This window comes from Rhamphochromis sp. 'chilingali', assembly GCF_963969265.1.
Source record: "Rhamphochromis sp. 'chilingali' genome assembly, chromosome: 3".
Lineage (NCBI taxonomy): Eukaryota > Metazoa > Chordata > Actinopteri > Cichliformes > Cichlidae > Rhamphochromis > Rhamphochromis sp. 'chilingali'.
The window spans coordinates 12,680,950-12,696,906 of record NC_137931.1 but is presented as its reverse complement, the minus strand read 5'-3'; the positions used below and the strand labels follow the sequence as shown (position 1 = coordinate 12,696,906).

Below are 15,957 nucleotides of genomic sequence, written 5' to 3'. Positions count from 1 at the left end.
GGCGCAGAAAGGTCCCAGCCAGCGCTCCCATGCCCCATTGCAGCAATACCTAGTTGGGGCGCCAATGGAGCGGATCGGAGTGGATATCCTGGGTCCATTCCCTGTGACTGATGCCGGCAACCGGTATGTCCTGGTCGCGATGGATTATTTCTCAAAGTGGCCAGAGGCGTACGCGGTGCCGGACCAGAGTGCGGTGACGACGGCGCGGACTCTGGTGGATGAGATGTTCACGCGGTTTGGTGTACCGGAGGAGCTCCATAGCGACCAAGGGAGGAACTTTGAGAGCCAGGTGCTGGGAGAAGTGTGTCGGAGGCTGGGGGTGAGAAAAACGAGGACCACCCCCCTCCATCCTCAGAGCGATGGTCTGGTTGAGCGGTTCAACCGCACGCTGGCCACCCAGCTGGCCATCCTGACCAGCCAACATCAGAGGGACTGGGACCAACACCTGCCCCTTGTTTTGTGGGCATATCGAACAGCAGTGCAGGAGTCAAGTCAGTGTACTCCTGCGGCGTTGATGTTCGGAAGGGAGCTCCGGACCCCGGTGGACTTGGTGTTCGGAGCGCCCCCTGAGCCGGAGATTGCTGGTGGACCAGAGATGGACTACTTCCGGCGGCTCAGGGAGCGGTTGCACACGGTGCATCAACTGGCAAGACGGACATTGGAGGGAGCCGGGGCCCGCCAGAAACGGGCGTATGATACCCGTGCGCACGGTCCTATGCTGGGGGCCGGAGATCGGGTCTGGGTGTTCTGCCCCCAGAGGAAGCGGGGGCTGACCCCCAAGCTCATGAGCCACTGGCAAGGCCCGGGCGAAATCCTGGAACAGCTGTCGGAGGTGGTCTTCAGAGTCCGGATGCCGGGGCGGGGAAGGCGGGTGGTGCTACACAAGGACCGGCTGGCGCCATACCATCCGCTTGCCCCCAACCCGCAGGCTGGTGTGCAGCCTGGGGACTCCTCGCCCCCTACGCCCGGCCCGGAGGGGGGCGCCATGGATTCCCAGTCGAGGCCGAAGCGTACTCGACGCCGGCCCGGACATTTGCTGGACTACATTGTGGACAGTTAAGGTTGTGGGGACACTAAACCTTTTTGGGAGGGGGCTGTGTAATGACCTGGCTGGGGTTGTTAGCCAGGTGCATTCTGGGTATTGCGTTGTCTCTGTGTTTTCTATCGTTCTGCTAGTTCATATGTGTTTGATTTGCATGTTGTGTTAGTGTTATGTTAATGTAAGCCACAGTGAAGTTGATGTGTGTTCTGTGGAGGGGGGTGAATTGGCATGGTTGGCTGACACCGCGACTCTATGTGGTGGGAGCGTGATAGGGGTTCGGTGTCAGCAGTGTTACGTTGTGTGAAAAAAGACGGCAAATAAATGACTGGTGTGAACCACTACTGCCTCCTGCTGGATCATTTGGGGATTATCAGTCTGCTGCTGAGACGCTCGGGGTCGTGCGGTGTATGAGGCACGAGCGCTCTCCATTCGCTGTGAAGTTTAGCGATAGCTGCTAGCGCCCCGCTAGCCGTTTTAGCTAGTGAGCAGTTTAGCCAGTTTAGCTCCACTAACCCACGGTCGTTACAATATTGTATTCCAGTGGGGGTAGTGCCAGCCCATGCACACACCCCCTCTGGACCCGCCCCTGTTAAGGATGATAAACTTTTCACTTGTCAAACGTCATAATTAAGAGAAAAACGCGTAAGTTTTCCTCTTAATTATGGAAATGGAGTAACAGCCACTTTGTCTTTACTGTGTGCAGTGCTCATGCTTACTGTGGTGTTAACCCGCCCCTTTAAGTGCAGAAATCACACGTGTAATAAATATCATGGAGCCCGTTACGCTGCTTTATCTCGCTTACACACGTGGGGGCGTGGCTTTATCGCCCGCGTCATCTTATCAGGAAGAAAGGCTCCAGTTTACAGAAAGCTCTGTGGAAGCGTGGAGCCTGAACACCTACACGCGAGTAAACAGTGTGCCTGTAAGTATTCACAGACGATGTATTATGTCAGACAAGCTGTTATTTTACCAAAATGCTCGTCTTCGTTTTGCCTGCGTTGGCTTGTGTAACTTTCTTCGGAGACAAAGTTTCCCCGAGTTGACTCAAGGGCATCAAGCAAAGTAGCTTTCTATCCTCTTTTCCGTTTTCATGCCAGAGTCTGTGCGGATATCAGTCTGTTTAAGTTCTTATCGTTCTCCGAACCACTTTTAGCAAAAGATACACCATTAATCGAGACAGCCTCTGAAGTATTGGCTTTTTAAAATAAATTCGGCATGTATCACTGTGATCATTAGGTGATTATTAAAGTGCTTCAAAGTGTGTTTTCATATTTTTCTCGAATCCTTCCGCGTGAGATAATCCCATCAAACGTGTTTCAGTAAAGTTGAAATAATTAAAGTGAAAGCTTCCTGGGTTAAATGTTTGTGATTGTTTTGTTTTTAATTAATTTTTTTTTAGTCAGCGTGTCCAGGAGTAGCAGCAAAATTCGCAGTTGCTATATTTGGGCTGCCATAACATCCATTTACGCTATTATTGGACAGTAACTTTGCTTTGATAGTGCAGAGTTGTGGATCTAGGACATGCCAGCTGAGATTCACAGATAATGGGTATTAGACATCTGTGCTCTGCAAAGGTGCAGCTAGAAAGCTACCGTTAAATTCAACCTGTTGTAACTCTGTTATTAAGATTCGTGTTTGTTTTAGGTCTCATCTGCTGCTCTCTCTGCTGGTTTGTCAGTGCACTATGCCTGATGATATGGCGAGGCCTTTAATCCGAGAAAGAGCTGGGGGCTCCAGACACCTTGAAGCCTCCATGATGACGCCCAGCACCCTGTTGATTGGCATCCTGGGCACCGGCGACTTCTCCCGCTCTCTGGCCAGAAGGCTGGTGGCCTCCGGCTATCAGGTTGTGGTGGGCAGCCGAACCCCCGCGCGCTTCACGGCTCTGTTCCCCGAAGAGGCGGAGGTGACATATGCAGCGACACTGACACTCACGTTCACACTCACAGTGTAATTGGTGTTTTTGTTTCCGTCCCTCTGGTGGTAATTATACATTCCTTTGACTTTTCCCCCAGCAGTGATAATGGATGTTGTTGCTTTACCTCATAAACATAGCTACTAGATAATCTCAGTTGATTGAGAGAAGAAGATGAGAGGCAGTATGGGAGGAGCATACAGCAGTCAATCCATCAGCCTGCGCCACAATACATTTGCACCACAAGATGACTTCTTGTCAGCCCCTGATTAAGTTCCCATCTGCAGCTTGAATCATTTTTTAAGGTGTCTTCACCACAGGCATACAAATATGGATGAGGAACAGAGAGTGCTATTGTTATGTTTTTCACATGCTTACAATGGCTTCTATCAAATGCGTTCAAGTAATCCCTCTCAGCCAACAGCTTCAATTTAAGTCTTCTCTCAAGGCTCATTTTAACACAGTTGTCTTTACTCTTATGGGGTGTGAGCAGAAAGCCCCACTCAGCTGCTGTTAAAACCCCTCTGTTAGTGAAGGGCAGCCAATCAGAAAAAGGTTGGCTTAAATTGAGATGAAAGGCTGCACCAAGGTCCAATATCCCCTTATCATTTGTTTCGCTAATTTAGTGTTAGTGCCTCCTAGAATTCATGCTCAGTAATCAACCTGTCTTTTATAGGATCTGGAAGTTAGAGTTGGGCTATGTTGTAAACTTTATTGTTGCTCTGCCAAAAAATTGCTGACTAAAATCCATAAGATTGCTCGAGTTATGGTCTCATGTCAATGTTAGGTCTCACACACTATTTGACTAGATCCACTTCCACTACTGTCACCAGTGTGGAGCCTTTTACTAGTGTGTTTTCAGCTCAGTATAGGCACCTCGAAGCCACAGGGGGGGAAAAAAAAAAATCTAAGGGTCAATTCTTCTTTGGAGTCAAGCCATGTGATGAAAATGTGTAACAGCTGAATAACCTTTAACGTTGCCTTAAAAGCTCATGTATGAATATAGGGTCAGAAATAGCACTTGGGAATTTAAGTAAGACGTGTATGTAATTATATACTCCTTTGCCACATGGAGTGTTTAATACATGGTCAAAGCACACTTAAAAACCACACACATACATTCATCCTAGTAATGCTACACCCCCCCCCTTCTTTAAGGACTTTCAAGGCTCTTCTTTGGATGTTGGCTACCTTTTCATCTGCTCACTGTCAAGGTGATCCCACACTGCTTCAATGATGTTGAGGTCTGGGGAGACACTCCATGATTGTCATAGACGTTATTGTTCCACTGCCAAAAACAGCACTGACTAAAATTACAGTAGATCCATTTAGCCATGGTCTCATGTCTCACCCAAACCGTGACACGAGACCATGACTGTTGTGTTCAATTGTATGTTCCTCTTTTCAAGCATTGTTTAGCACTGTGTTTGGGATCATTGCTGTCAAATGAAGTTGTTGCCATTCAGATGCTTTTTAAACTTCTTTAAATTCATAATGTCATCGATTTTGTCAAACCAGTGTCCAAAGAAAGGGTTTGATAGACATTCAGAAAATCTGGAGAACTCTTGCTTAAGACTGCTTTTAATAACTACAAGAAGGTCTGGTGAAGAGTTTTAAACAGAACTGTAATAGCATATATTATTACTGCCTGTTTATTCATTTGCAAGCTGCAAGAAAGGACTTCCTGGCTTATTTGAGTTTGAAATTCAAATAATCCCAATAAAGCTTTTTGGAGGTTTTTTTTGGTTTTCTTTCATGGCGGTTTTCAGTAAACATAGTTTGTGGTTAATGGGAACTGTGCAAAGCATTCGACTGAGACTGACAGCGGTGAGCTACAGGGTTTTAATTCAAACATACAATTTATCTGTCGCGTTCAGAGGTATGTTTTTAGAGCCAAATATGTATTAGGGTCAAGGAGATGCTTAGTGTAAATACTGTAGGCAGAGGTCTATGCTATGCTACGTTTTACTAATATTTGACCAGGCTGTATTTAACAATACTAGGAAATCAACTAATGAAACAAGCTAAATATAAGGGAAAGTTTTGATATCGAGCGTGAACGTTTCTGTCTTTGTCCGTCAGGTGACCTCGCAGATGGAGGCTGCAAACCAAGCAGACTTGCTCTTTGTTGCCGTGTACCCTGAGCACCACTCTACATTGGTCCACCTGAAGCCAGCACTAGCTGGAAAGACTCTCGTGGATGTCAGCAACGGTTTGCAAATCAAGCAAGAAGGGCCTTCCAATGCCCAACAGCTGGCTGATCTATTTCCTGAGAGTTGTGTGGTCAAGGGGTTTAATACCATATCAGCCTGGACGCTACAGGCAGGACCACGGGATGGGAGCCGACAGGTAGGGGACGTCATCACCACTCTAAGACTATTCGCATTCATGGAGGTCTGGTGGTATATGCGGTTTCAAATGAAATCGGTTTCTAGCCTCTAAACATGTTTGTCTTTATGTCGTCTTTTTCTCCAGGTTTTCCTCTGCAGTGACGATCAAAATGCCAAGAGCTCTGTGATGCAGCTTTGCCGCAGGATGGGCTTCATCCCTGTTGACATGGGCCTCCTCTCCTCTTCACTAGAGATCGAAAACCTCCCGCTGTATCTGTTTCCATCTTGGCGCACCCCCATCATCTGCGCTCTGGCCCTCTTTGTCTTCTTCTACCTGTATAACTCCGTCCGTGATGTCTTGCATCCCTATGTGACTGCGAAGAAGAACAATTTATACAAGTTGCCCATTGAGATTGTGAATATCACTTTCCCATGTGTCGCCTTGGTGATGTTATCACTGGTCTACCTGCCCGGTTTGATTGCCGCCTTCCTCCAGCTGTGGTGGGGCACCAAGTACAACCGCTTTCCTAACTGGCTGGACCATTGGTTGATCCAGAGGAAGCAGTTTGGACTGTGCAGCTTCCTGTGTGCAGTTCTACATGCGATTTATAGCCTGTGTCTTCCCATGAGGAAGTCCGCCCGCTTCCAGCTGATCAACAAGGCCTATGAACAGGTTAGATGAAGAAGAAGAAGAGAGGTGTCGGTTCAGACGTTCCATGAGTCTAACAAACAGGACAGAATAAATATAATATACATATATATACAGAATAAATATACATAGTCTGTAATTAAATTTTCCAACAAACGGATGTATTCTGGTAAACTTATATTTAATCTGTTAAAATACATAGCAGTGGGTGTGCGGTTTGTGGAAGCAACAATGTTCCCCCATCACATTTGAATACAATGACCAGGAAAGACGTCTCCCTTTGTGCTAGTCTCTAGCCAAATATGCCCAAGGCAGAGGAGAAGGGAACTCATAGGCATTTTGTGCTGAAGAGGGGACATTTAAATTTGTGTCTGCATCTTACATCAGGCCTACGCTTTATTGTTGGACGAGGAGTCCTCTTCACCAAAGAAATGAAAATGCAAAAGAAGTGACACCATCTGCATCTTAATAAGATGTAATCTTCCTCGTAACCTTAAGCTTCATCTCCTGAGCTAAAGTCAGGGCTCTAACACACGAAACATTCATAAACCTCCTTATTTATTTATAATAACAGATAGTCATTGATTACTCGGTTATTATCTGCCCAGGTAGGCTGGTTGCTCTGTTTGTGGCAAGTTACAAAGCGCCCCCTAATGGACAAACTATGCAACATCAGCAATCAGAACATGGTTGAAGGGTGTTTGTACCGTCTTTTTAAGTGCTTTTCTTCAACACTTCTTTAGCACTTGAGAGTTAAAGGATCTGAAAAGGCAGTTGTCAGTTTCACATTTTTGTCATGCTCTTGAATATGTTGCTGTTACCCTTGCATTGACTGCATGTCTATCAATGTTGCTTGTTACGCAGGTGAATGCTGGCCACCCAGATTCGTGGGTTGGGGAGGAAGTTTGGAGGATGGAGCTGTACCTGTCCGTGGGCATCATGGCTCTCGGGCTGCTCTCTCTGCTGGCTGTCACCTCGCTGCCCTCAGTGGCCAACACTGTCAACTGGAGGGAGTTCACCTTCGTTCAGGTACGCACCCACACATACAGTGGGGCAAAAAAGTATTTAGTCAGCCACCGATTGTGCAAGTTCCCCCACTTAAAATGATGACAGAGGTCAGTAATTTGCACCAGAGGTACACTTCAACTGTGAGAGACGGAATGTGAAAAAAAAATCCATGAATCCACATGGTAGGATTTGTAAAGAATTTATTCGTAAATTAGGGTGGAAAATAAGTATTTGGTCACCTCAAACATGGAAAATCTCTGGCTCTCACAGACCTGTAACGTCTTCTGTAAGAAGCTTTTCTGTCCCCCACTTGTTACCTGTATGAATGGCACCTGTTTGAACTCATCATCTGTATAAAAGACACCTGTCCACAGCCTCAAACAGTCAGACTCCAAACTCCGCCATGGCCAAGACCAAAGAGCTTTCGAAGGACACCAGGAAAAGTATTGTAGACCTGCACCAGACTGGGAAGAGTGAATCTACAATAGGCAAGCAGCTTGGTGTGAAAAAATCAACTGTGGGAGCAATCATCAGAAAATGGAAGACATACAAGACCACTGATAATCTCCCTCGATCTGGGGCTCCACGCAAGATCTCATCCCGTGGGGTCAAAATGATCATGAGAACGGTGAGCAAAGATCCCAGAACCACACGGGGGGACCTGGTGAATGACCTGCAGAGAGCTGGGACCAAAGTAACAAAGGTCACCATCAGTAACACACTACAACGGCAGGGAATCAAATCCCGCAGTGCCAGACGTGTTCCGCTGCTGAAGCCAGTGCATGTCCAGGCCCGTCTGAAGTTTGCCAGAGAGCACATGGATGATACAGCAGAGGATTGGGAGAATGTCATGTGGTCAGATGAAACCAAAGTAGAACTTTTTGGTATAAACTCAACTCGTCGTGTTTGGAGGAAGAAGAATACCGAGTTGCATCCCAAGAACACCATACCTACTGTGAAGCATGGGGGTGGAAACATCATGCTATGGGGCTGTTTTTCTGCCAAGGGGACAGGACGACTGATCCGTGTTAAGGACAGAATGAATGGGGCCATGTATCGAGAGATTTTGAGCCAAAACCTCCTTCCATCAGTGAGAACTTTGAAGATGAAACGAGGCTGGGTCTTCCAACATGACAATGATCCAAAACACACCGCCCGGGCAACAAAGGAGTGGCTCCGTAAGAAGCATTTGAAAGTCCTGGAGTGGCCTAGCCAGTCTCCAGACCTCAACCCCATAGAAAATCTGTGGCGGGAGTTGAAAGTCCGTGTTGCTCGGCAACAGCCCCAAAACATCACTGCTCTCGAGAAGATCTGCATGGAGGAATGGGCCAAAATACCAGCTACTGTGTGTGCAAACCTGGTAAAGACCTATAGTAAACGTTTGACCTCTGTTATTGCCAACAAAGGTTATGTTACAAAGTATTGAGTTGTATTTTTGTAATTGACCAAATACTTATTTTCCACCCTGATTTACGAATAAATTCTTTACAAATCCTACCATGTGGATTCATGGATTTTTTTTTTTTTTTTCACATTCTGTCTCTCACAGTTGAAGTGTACCTCTGGTGCAAATTACTGACCTCTGTCATCATTTTAGGCGGGGAAACTTGCACAATCGGTGGCTGACTAAATACTTTTTTGCCCCACTGTACTTCAGCCAGATACTTCATGCTAGCATGTGCTGTCAAATGGTTTTGTTCTCCGTGCTTGTAGGATGATGGTCAAAGACGTTGGAGACAGGCAGGACGTTTGAGTCGCACGCATACGAACAGACAGGCGTCACTCTGATGTGCAGACAGATGCACGCTGTGTCTCTTACACCACATAGGGAATGTGTGGCAGTAAGACACATATACAAACACTGACTCTTAGTGTTTGCAGTCCCGCAGCTGCCCCAGATTTGCTGTTAAACTTGTGCTGTGACAAAGCCGTTAGGAGGGTTGTGACTCAGTTTGTACGCACACTTCCTCCTCTCCTTAACCCCCCCCCCCCCCCCCCCCCCCCCCAATGGCCTCCAGTTTTCCAGGACGTGAAGTCTGTTTGTGCCACTTTTCCCATTTCATCTTCCTTTAATTCGGTGGCCTTTAGATTAGTCACATGTCAACAGTTTGTGCGATTAAAGCACTTCTAGACTTGTTGTCAACAGCATGGGTGCACAATTAGTTTGTTTTTGTTTTTTTTCTCTCTCTCCTTTTTTTTTTTATAAATGCATAAACACTGTCAGAGCTAGCAACTGTCAAAGTATCCAGAACCCTGTTTTTGGGGTCTATTTTTAGTTTCTGCTTCAGTGTGGGCGCTCTTGGACAGTTAAGGAACCGTTGAGTGATCTAGGTGTTTAATTTATATAAATTATATAGTCAATTGTGGTGGCATTGAGTTGCTATATCAGTTCTCAGCTGGCTAATATTTTAGGTGCTTTAGATGTAAAGTACACTGAGTTCTCGGGTAGAGCAGAAAAATGCTATATGTAAACCAGTCCATTTATAAGTTGCTGCTGTTACCCAGGCATATGCAAATTGTTAAGCCCAATGTGTGACCCACCTGCCACTGGGACACTAACTTCAATATAAGAGCAGTAAATTTAGGTCATAGTAATGAGTCAGGCTAACCACCTCCTATTACCAGTTTAAATTCCCTTTTTTTAAATAAATAAATGTATGTAAATATGTAACCTGCCAAGGGATTGCAGATGCAAATTAGCTGTAAGATAACAGTGTTACAATGGATCATGGCAGCCTTTATGTTAATTTTGCACAAAAAAACAAACAAATAAACCTATGCGTAAGGAATTTTGACTTTCAGTCCCGATCAAAAGTTTAAGAGCACTTGAAAAATGGCAAAAAATTATATTTTGCATGGTTGAATCTCAACAAGGTTCCAAGTAGAGCTTCACATGCAACTAGAAGAAATGGGAGTGAGACAAAACATATTTTTGAGCATGCAATTTATTGAAAACATCTTTTGATCGGGACTGTTTGTTATTAATGTGGCTTGCCTGCAGTACCGTTACAGTCCACCAGGGCTGGCCACACTTTGGGAATCACTGTTTTAGGTGACACAAATGCAAATAAAATGTTCTGGGTTTAAAAATAATGTGTTTTTTATGGTTTAATTTTTAGTATGTGTGTTTGTGTGTTTAAGCACCGAATGAAGACCACCCTGACCTGCATGTTTCCATAAATTTGTCTTTGCTTTCAGCAGTGAGGATAAACTCAAGCAAACTTTGAAGTTTGCAGGACGTCACATGATATAAATAGAAAATTATTCATCTCTTGCCATTGCAACTCACTTGGTGTTTAATTCACCTCGAGCTGAGCTGACTACAGGAGCACTTGGAGAGCACTGTTTCTGTTGCTGAACCTGTGGAAGGATTCATAGCAGAAACCTGCAGCCGCCTTTGGCTGTTGGCTTTGGCTCTCTGACGACCCCCCACCCTCCCGTCTGCCCTTGCACGATGAGTTTTACGGTCAAAAACAGCCTCTAGTGTCAGCCTAACCCTTACTGCTACATGAGTCTTTGTTGCCGACCATCCCACCACTCTTTTTCTTTTACGTATTTGCTTTTGAATTGAATTAGATTTAAATTTCAGGGATATCCCTTGTAAAAAGTTTCAGCCTCAATAAATCTATTATGTTTTTTGCAACTAATTAGGTTCACTGGCAGCAGGTCATCAACATGAGTGCGACTAAAAACAGCTTATTAGAAGTAAAGGTTGGCAGAGTGTCATTATTCTGCGAAGAAACTGCATCTACGAATTGTGAAACAAGAATAATTTAGAATAATATCCCTTAACATAAATTTATGAAGTCCTTGAATATCTCATCATCTACAGAGTCTCTGTATGTGAGGGACAAATCATTTATTAATGCCTGTGATCCTTTGGCCCTCGGGAGGCACTGCAATAAAACAGACACGTGTCTGTCATTGAAATGAATGCATGAGCTCAGAAACACTTTAAAGCTCTGTCAAACAAGGAGGAACTCGTATGTTAACATGATTCAGAAATGCTGCTGCTGTCTCAGGACCTAAGCTCTTTTATACAAAGCAGAACTACCCGGCTTTTTATCAGCACTCTGTTCAAAAGCCTGCATGACTGATGGTACGGCAGTGTTTCAGTGCCTATTTGATTGGCAGCTTGGACGTCTGTAAAGGCATCATGAATGCTGAAAGGTATATACTGTATATACCTTTAAAAGGTATACGCAAATGTTCAATTCAAGTTTATTTATATAGCACCAAATCACAACATTTGCTTCAAGGCGCTTTATATTAAGTAAGGTAAAGACCTGCAATAACAGAGAGAAAACACCAACAGTCAGACGACCACCATATAAGTAAGCAGTTGGCAACATTGGGGAGGAAAAATTCGCCTTTGACAGGAAGAAACTTCCAGTAGAACCAGTAGAGTTCGATTAGAAAGTGTGCTAACTAAAATGTAGCTCATTTTTAAATCTATGATGGAAACAGCGATTTTAATATTGCATTTTTTTAATTGTCAACACAAGGAAGCTAAAAAAATTCAATCAGTGTTGTAAGATTTTATTAAAGGTATTATCCCCTTTATTCTGTCTCCTGCAGTCCACACTCGGCTACTGCGCCTTATCCATGGCTACCCTCCACACCCTCATCTTCGGCTGGAACCGCGCCTTCCTCTCGGCCCAGTACTACTTCTACATGCCTCCCACCTTCCTCCTGGTCCTCATTCTCCCCCTCGCGGTGCTGCTGGGCCGCGTGGCCCTCTTCCTGCCCTGCGTGGGCCACCGGCTCGGGCAGATCCGCCGCGGCTGGGAGAAGAGCCGGCACATCCGCTTCATCCTGCCAGATGACGACTGCCGCAACGGGCTGGAGAATGTCAGTAATGTGTGAGAAGCACCGTTTTCAGCAGCGTGCATAGAAAACCCAGACTCATGAATATAAAGCACATGGAGGATAAAAGATTTATACACTCTTTGAGCACTTTGGAGGATCATCTCTGGCCTTTTGAGGGGGTTCAGAGAGGATCCTCTTCAACAATTAGCTGGAAGACTCTTTGAGATTTTTAGAGCGGTGGTGCCACCTTTACTGCTCGATGCATTGGTAGTTAGACTACTTAGTTAACATTTAAAGTGTTTTATCGATCTCTTTTCTGTTAATCCAAAACTGAAGAGCAGTATTCATGCAATCAAAACAGCCTCTGTAACCTTACAGCTGATAGTCGAGCTTAAATGAGGTTTACTATGAGCATCAGAAGTGCGCTTGGCTTTCCTCACGCTGTCTGCATTCCTCTCTAGGAGCATTTGGTGCTGTACAGATCTGTTTCTATTTGAAGTCATTTGAAGGTTTTCTTTTCTAATTTCTCCTTTTCTTCCCTTGACAGTGATCAGCACTGTGTTAAAACTATTTGTTTTGGGAAAGGCATATCTCAAAGAAAAACTCCTTCCCAGAGTTGACACTATGTTTTGAATCCTCTCCTTTACAGAGAAACACTGCAACAGTAAAATATTAAACTATAATATTTAAACACTGAATATCATCATAATCACTATTTTTCACAATATTTGACACGAGTGCGTATGTTTGAATTAAGCCATTTTCTCAAACGGATCAGCCGCCTGCCTTGTCGTAACTTAGAGGTGCTAACTGCTCATTTTCCAGATCGATGCACGTAGATGCAGCATCCAGGCCAGCGAGATACACGTCTGCTGCTGCCATCTCGCTCAGGGGAATCTCACCACGGCCTCTGACTTATTCAGATGTAAAATGTTAGATGTTTCTGCTGCTTTTTTTTTCTCTCACTCTGATGAAGTAAACACCAACACAGGCAGTAATATTTCAGTTAAGAAGCTGTATTACAATATTTTACTGTCATTCACTGTTTTACTGTTTATCCAACTGGAACTGGATAAATCTAAATAAGAAATTATTTATTTAAGCTTACTTCATGTCAGGTGACAGTCCTGACACTAAACTAAGGTACAGCTAGCTTATATTGGGTAAGGTAAGAGGCCATAGTTTAAATGTAACCAAGCATCGTGTGACATTAATACTTGTTACACACCAAACTGATTGAAAATAGAACTCAGATTCATTTTAAGTGGATATATCTGCATGTAGAAAGAAATGCAATTTCAGGTGTATTGCTCTTTTAGGAAGCGTGGCACAAAATGAAGTCTTTCACATGTTCTAAATAATCTGTCATACGGAGAAGGCGGAGCGGAAATATAAAAACCGATTAAAAAGGAAGTTTTGACTCTTCAACCAACTTTTTCTTCATTAAAAAAAACTCCCAAAACAACACCTTTGTACATCAGCCCTACGTGCACTCTCATTTTTCTGCTCTTGCCAGAGATTTTCATTTATATGCTGGATGTGTTAAGTCTGTGTCTGTCATCGTGACAACATGATGATTTCAAGTGTTAATTTATAAAACATGGAATAAAGTTTTCTATGACAGAGCGAGCTTTCACATCTCTGGTGTTTGTCGTCGTTTTTGGAGTTCTTCAGATTAGATTAACTTCTGGATTCAAATAAACCATCTTCATGTTTTAAATATTACACTTAATGCCACCAAATCTACACACACACACACACACACACACACACACACACACACACACACACACACACACACACACACACACAGCCGAACATGTCATTTTGTGCTTGCTGCCATCTTGTGGTGACTTTTTCTATTGTCTTGCACGACTTGTCCTTTGGATTTTTTTCCCCCACTTCATGGCCTCCTCAGTCAACAGATCCCAGTCCAGTAGAGGATATTTGGGATGTAGTGGAAAGGGAGAGTCACATCATGAACAACCTGCTGACAGAGTAATGTTTTCAGCTCCTTGTTGAATCTGTGCCACAAAGAATCAAGCCAGTGCTGATGGCAACAGGGAGTCTAACCATGCAACAGCAAACTACCTAATAAAGTGGCCAGGTACTGAGTTTCTATGTGTGTTTATATGACAGGGACGGAAAGTGTGTTTACCTTACTCTGCCGTCATAACTAAAATATGCCTTTAAATCCACATTTCCTGCTGATGAAGCTGGACCACTACAACAGGGATGATCTGATATCCTCGTGTTGGTGTTGTTCCCAGACCATCATGAAAATGTTGTTCCAGGATCAACATTGCAAGTGACCAATCGCATTGTTGTGACGTTATTCTTTTGCGTGCCAAGCCATTCGTGCATTTATGAAATTCCAATGTTGCAAGGACAATATCAATTCTGCTTACCGTTTATAAAAGGGTTATGGTTAGGGTTAGGGTCAGGGTCCGTTGATCGGTGGACAGAGGCGGTTTCACGCAGCTTAAGTAAAGTTTTTTGTTTTACGCTGGTTTTTCCCGAAGTCGCAAAAGTATGACGTCACAACATTCTGATTGGTCACTTGCAATGTTGATCCTGGAACAACATTTAGTATGATGATCTGGGAACAACACCAACACGAGGATATCAGATCGTGCGCTACAAGAGGTCTGTTCAGCAGGACTGACTGGAAGAAGCGCACATAGATTGATATCTGCGTGCTGCCCTCTTGTGGTGACTTTTTCTACTGTCACACAAAACCACTCCCTTGACATGTAACGATTAGATCTTTTGTAGGAACGTTTATAAGTATAATATATATAGGTTTGCTATAGTGGGTGTAAAATATCTCACAGATGTGGATAGATCGATCCAATTATAAGTATCAGTACAAGTATCGATACTGACACTGGTATTAGTATCTGATTGATATTTTGTTTCTATGCTTCAAGATCAGCATGTTGTCCACTGATATCTGTTAAAAAAATTGGTTATGGAAATTAAAAATACACGCCTCAAACACACACTATGAAATGACAATCAATACTTTGTTTTAATTGTCATGTCTACTTTAGTGCATCAGTGACAGATATGTTTACATTCCAGGTCACCAAGTTTCGAAACACATGATAAGCATAAAGGTGTGTTTTACCAACTAGTTATTGATGAAAGTAAAAATCACAGTGATCTAGTGGTCATTAAAATGTGCCTAGAATTAGCAAATTGATGACGATTAGTCTCATAAATCATGACTGTAAACTGCCTTTATAGGTTAAAAGTATCGGGATTGGTATCGGTACTGACAACAGTGACTGTATTTACTTGGTATCCAATCAATGTCAAACCCCCCTCCGCACCCCCTCCTAAGAAATCCCATAAACCCTCCCACTTCCTTTCTCTCAGCAAATCACAGCACAGCTGACACAACTGCAGCGAGTTGGACGAGCAGGCCTTTGAACAGGAGCAAAGGTGTGCCCCAGTTTCACCGCAGTCATGACTGTAAGTATGACCTCTTTAGTATTTAAAACTTTCCTGGAATCTTATCTAAAATATTAACATTGTTTCTAAGTGATTTCTCTGTAATGTTGACTTACGTATAAATCACAGGGACTGGAAAGAGGGGTTTTTTTGGTGGGGGGGCAGGAACCAGACCGTTTAGCTCGACAGGTTCTTGTAGTTGTAACGAGGTGTTAAGTTTAAACTCGTTCCTGGTTACTGAGAAGAGCATTCAGGTGATAGTGAAGATGGGCGAGTGGATATGATCTGAGGATATGCTGTGACTTGTCCTAACCAGGACGCCTTTGACAAAGCGGTAGAGGAGGTGAAGGTTCTGAAGCAGAAACCAAACCAGCAAGAAATGGGCGATCTGTACGGCTTATATAAGCAAGCTACAGTCGGTGATATTAACACAGGTGAGTAGCGTGACTGTGGCGTGTGTGTGTTTGACATATGGAGCCACTAACTGCATGTGCGAAAGCGGAGACGGGTGGTACTGAGAAAAATCAGGTTTGACGAGTTCTGCGTGATTTGCTGAATAAGTTCCCACAAGTTTTTTTTTTTTAAACTTCTGATGTATATCCCAAACGATATATATATATTTTAAACCTCTGATACCTTAAAGGACTTATTATGCTGATTTTTTTATTCTCCATCAGTGTTGTCACTGTATGTATGTATGTACAGTGTACAGTGTATATACAGTGTATATATATATATATATATATAT

At 43.8% G+C, this 15,957-nt stretch overlaps 2 protein-coding genes across 3 annotated transcripts in view; both read left to right on the top strand.

Moving 5' to 3' along the window:
* Positions 1-1,860: 1,860 nt before the first annotated feature.
* LOC308394538 (metalloreductase STEAP3-like) lies at positions 1,861-13,385 on the top strand. 2 transcript variants are annotated; one of them, XM_080878901.1, is made up of 6 exons: positions 1,861-1,964; positions 2,721-2,948; positions 5,040-5,306; positions 5,433-5,960; positions 6,801-6,965; positions 11,523-13,385. In XM_080878901.1, exons 2-6 carry the CDS (start codon positions 2,727-2,729, stop codon positions 11,808-11,810), a joined length of 1,470 nt encoding a protein of 489 aa, XP_080735027.1. In that variant the 5' UTR covers positions 1,861-1,964; positions 2,721-2,726; the 3' UTR covers positions 11,811-13,385. The 2 variants fall into 2 exon arrangements, with proteins under 2 accessions (XP_080735027.1, XP_080735026.1); XM_080878900.1 differs by having other exon boundaries at positions 1,881-1,964; positions 2,687-2,948.
* A 1,747-nt stretch (positions 13,386-15,132) lies between these two features.
* Positions 15,133-15,957, top strand: part of LOC308394543 (acyl-CoA-binding protein-like) — a 3,515-nt gene continuing 2,690 nt past the window's right edge. Inside the window, exons 1-2 of the mRNA XM_080878907.1 lie at positions 15,133-15,230; positions 15,526-15,643. Of these exons, the coding sequence (XP_080735033.1) occupies positions 15,225-15,230; positions 15,526-15,643 (124 nt within the window). The 5' untranslated portion in view covers positions 15,133-15,224. The remainder of the gene's footprint in view (positions 15,231-15,525; positions 15,644-15,957) is intronic.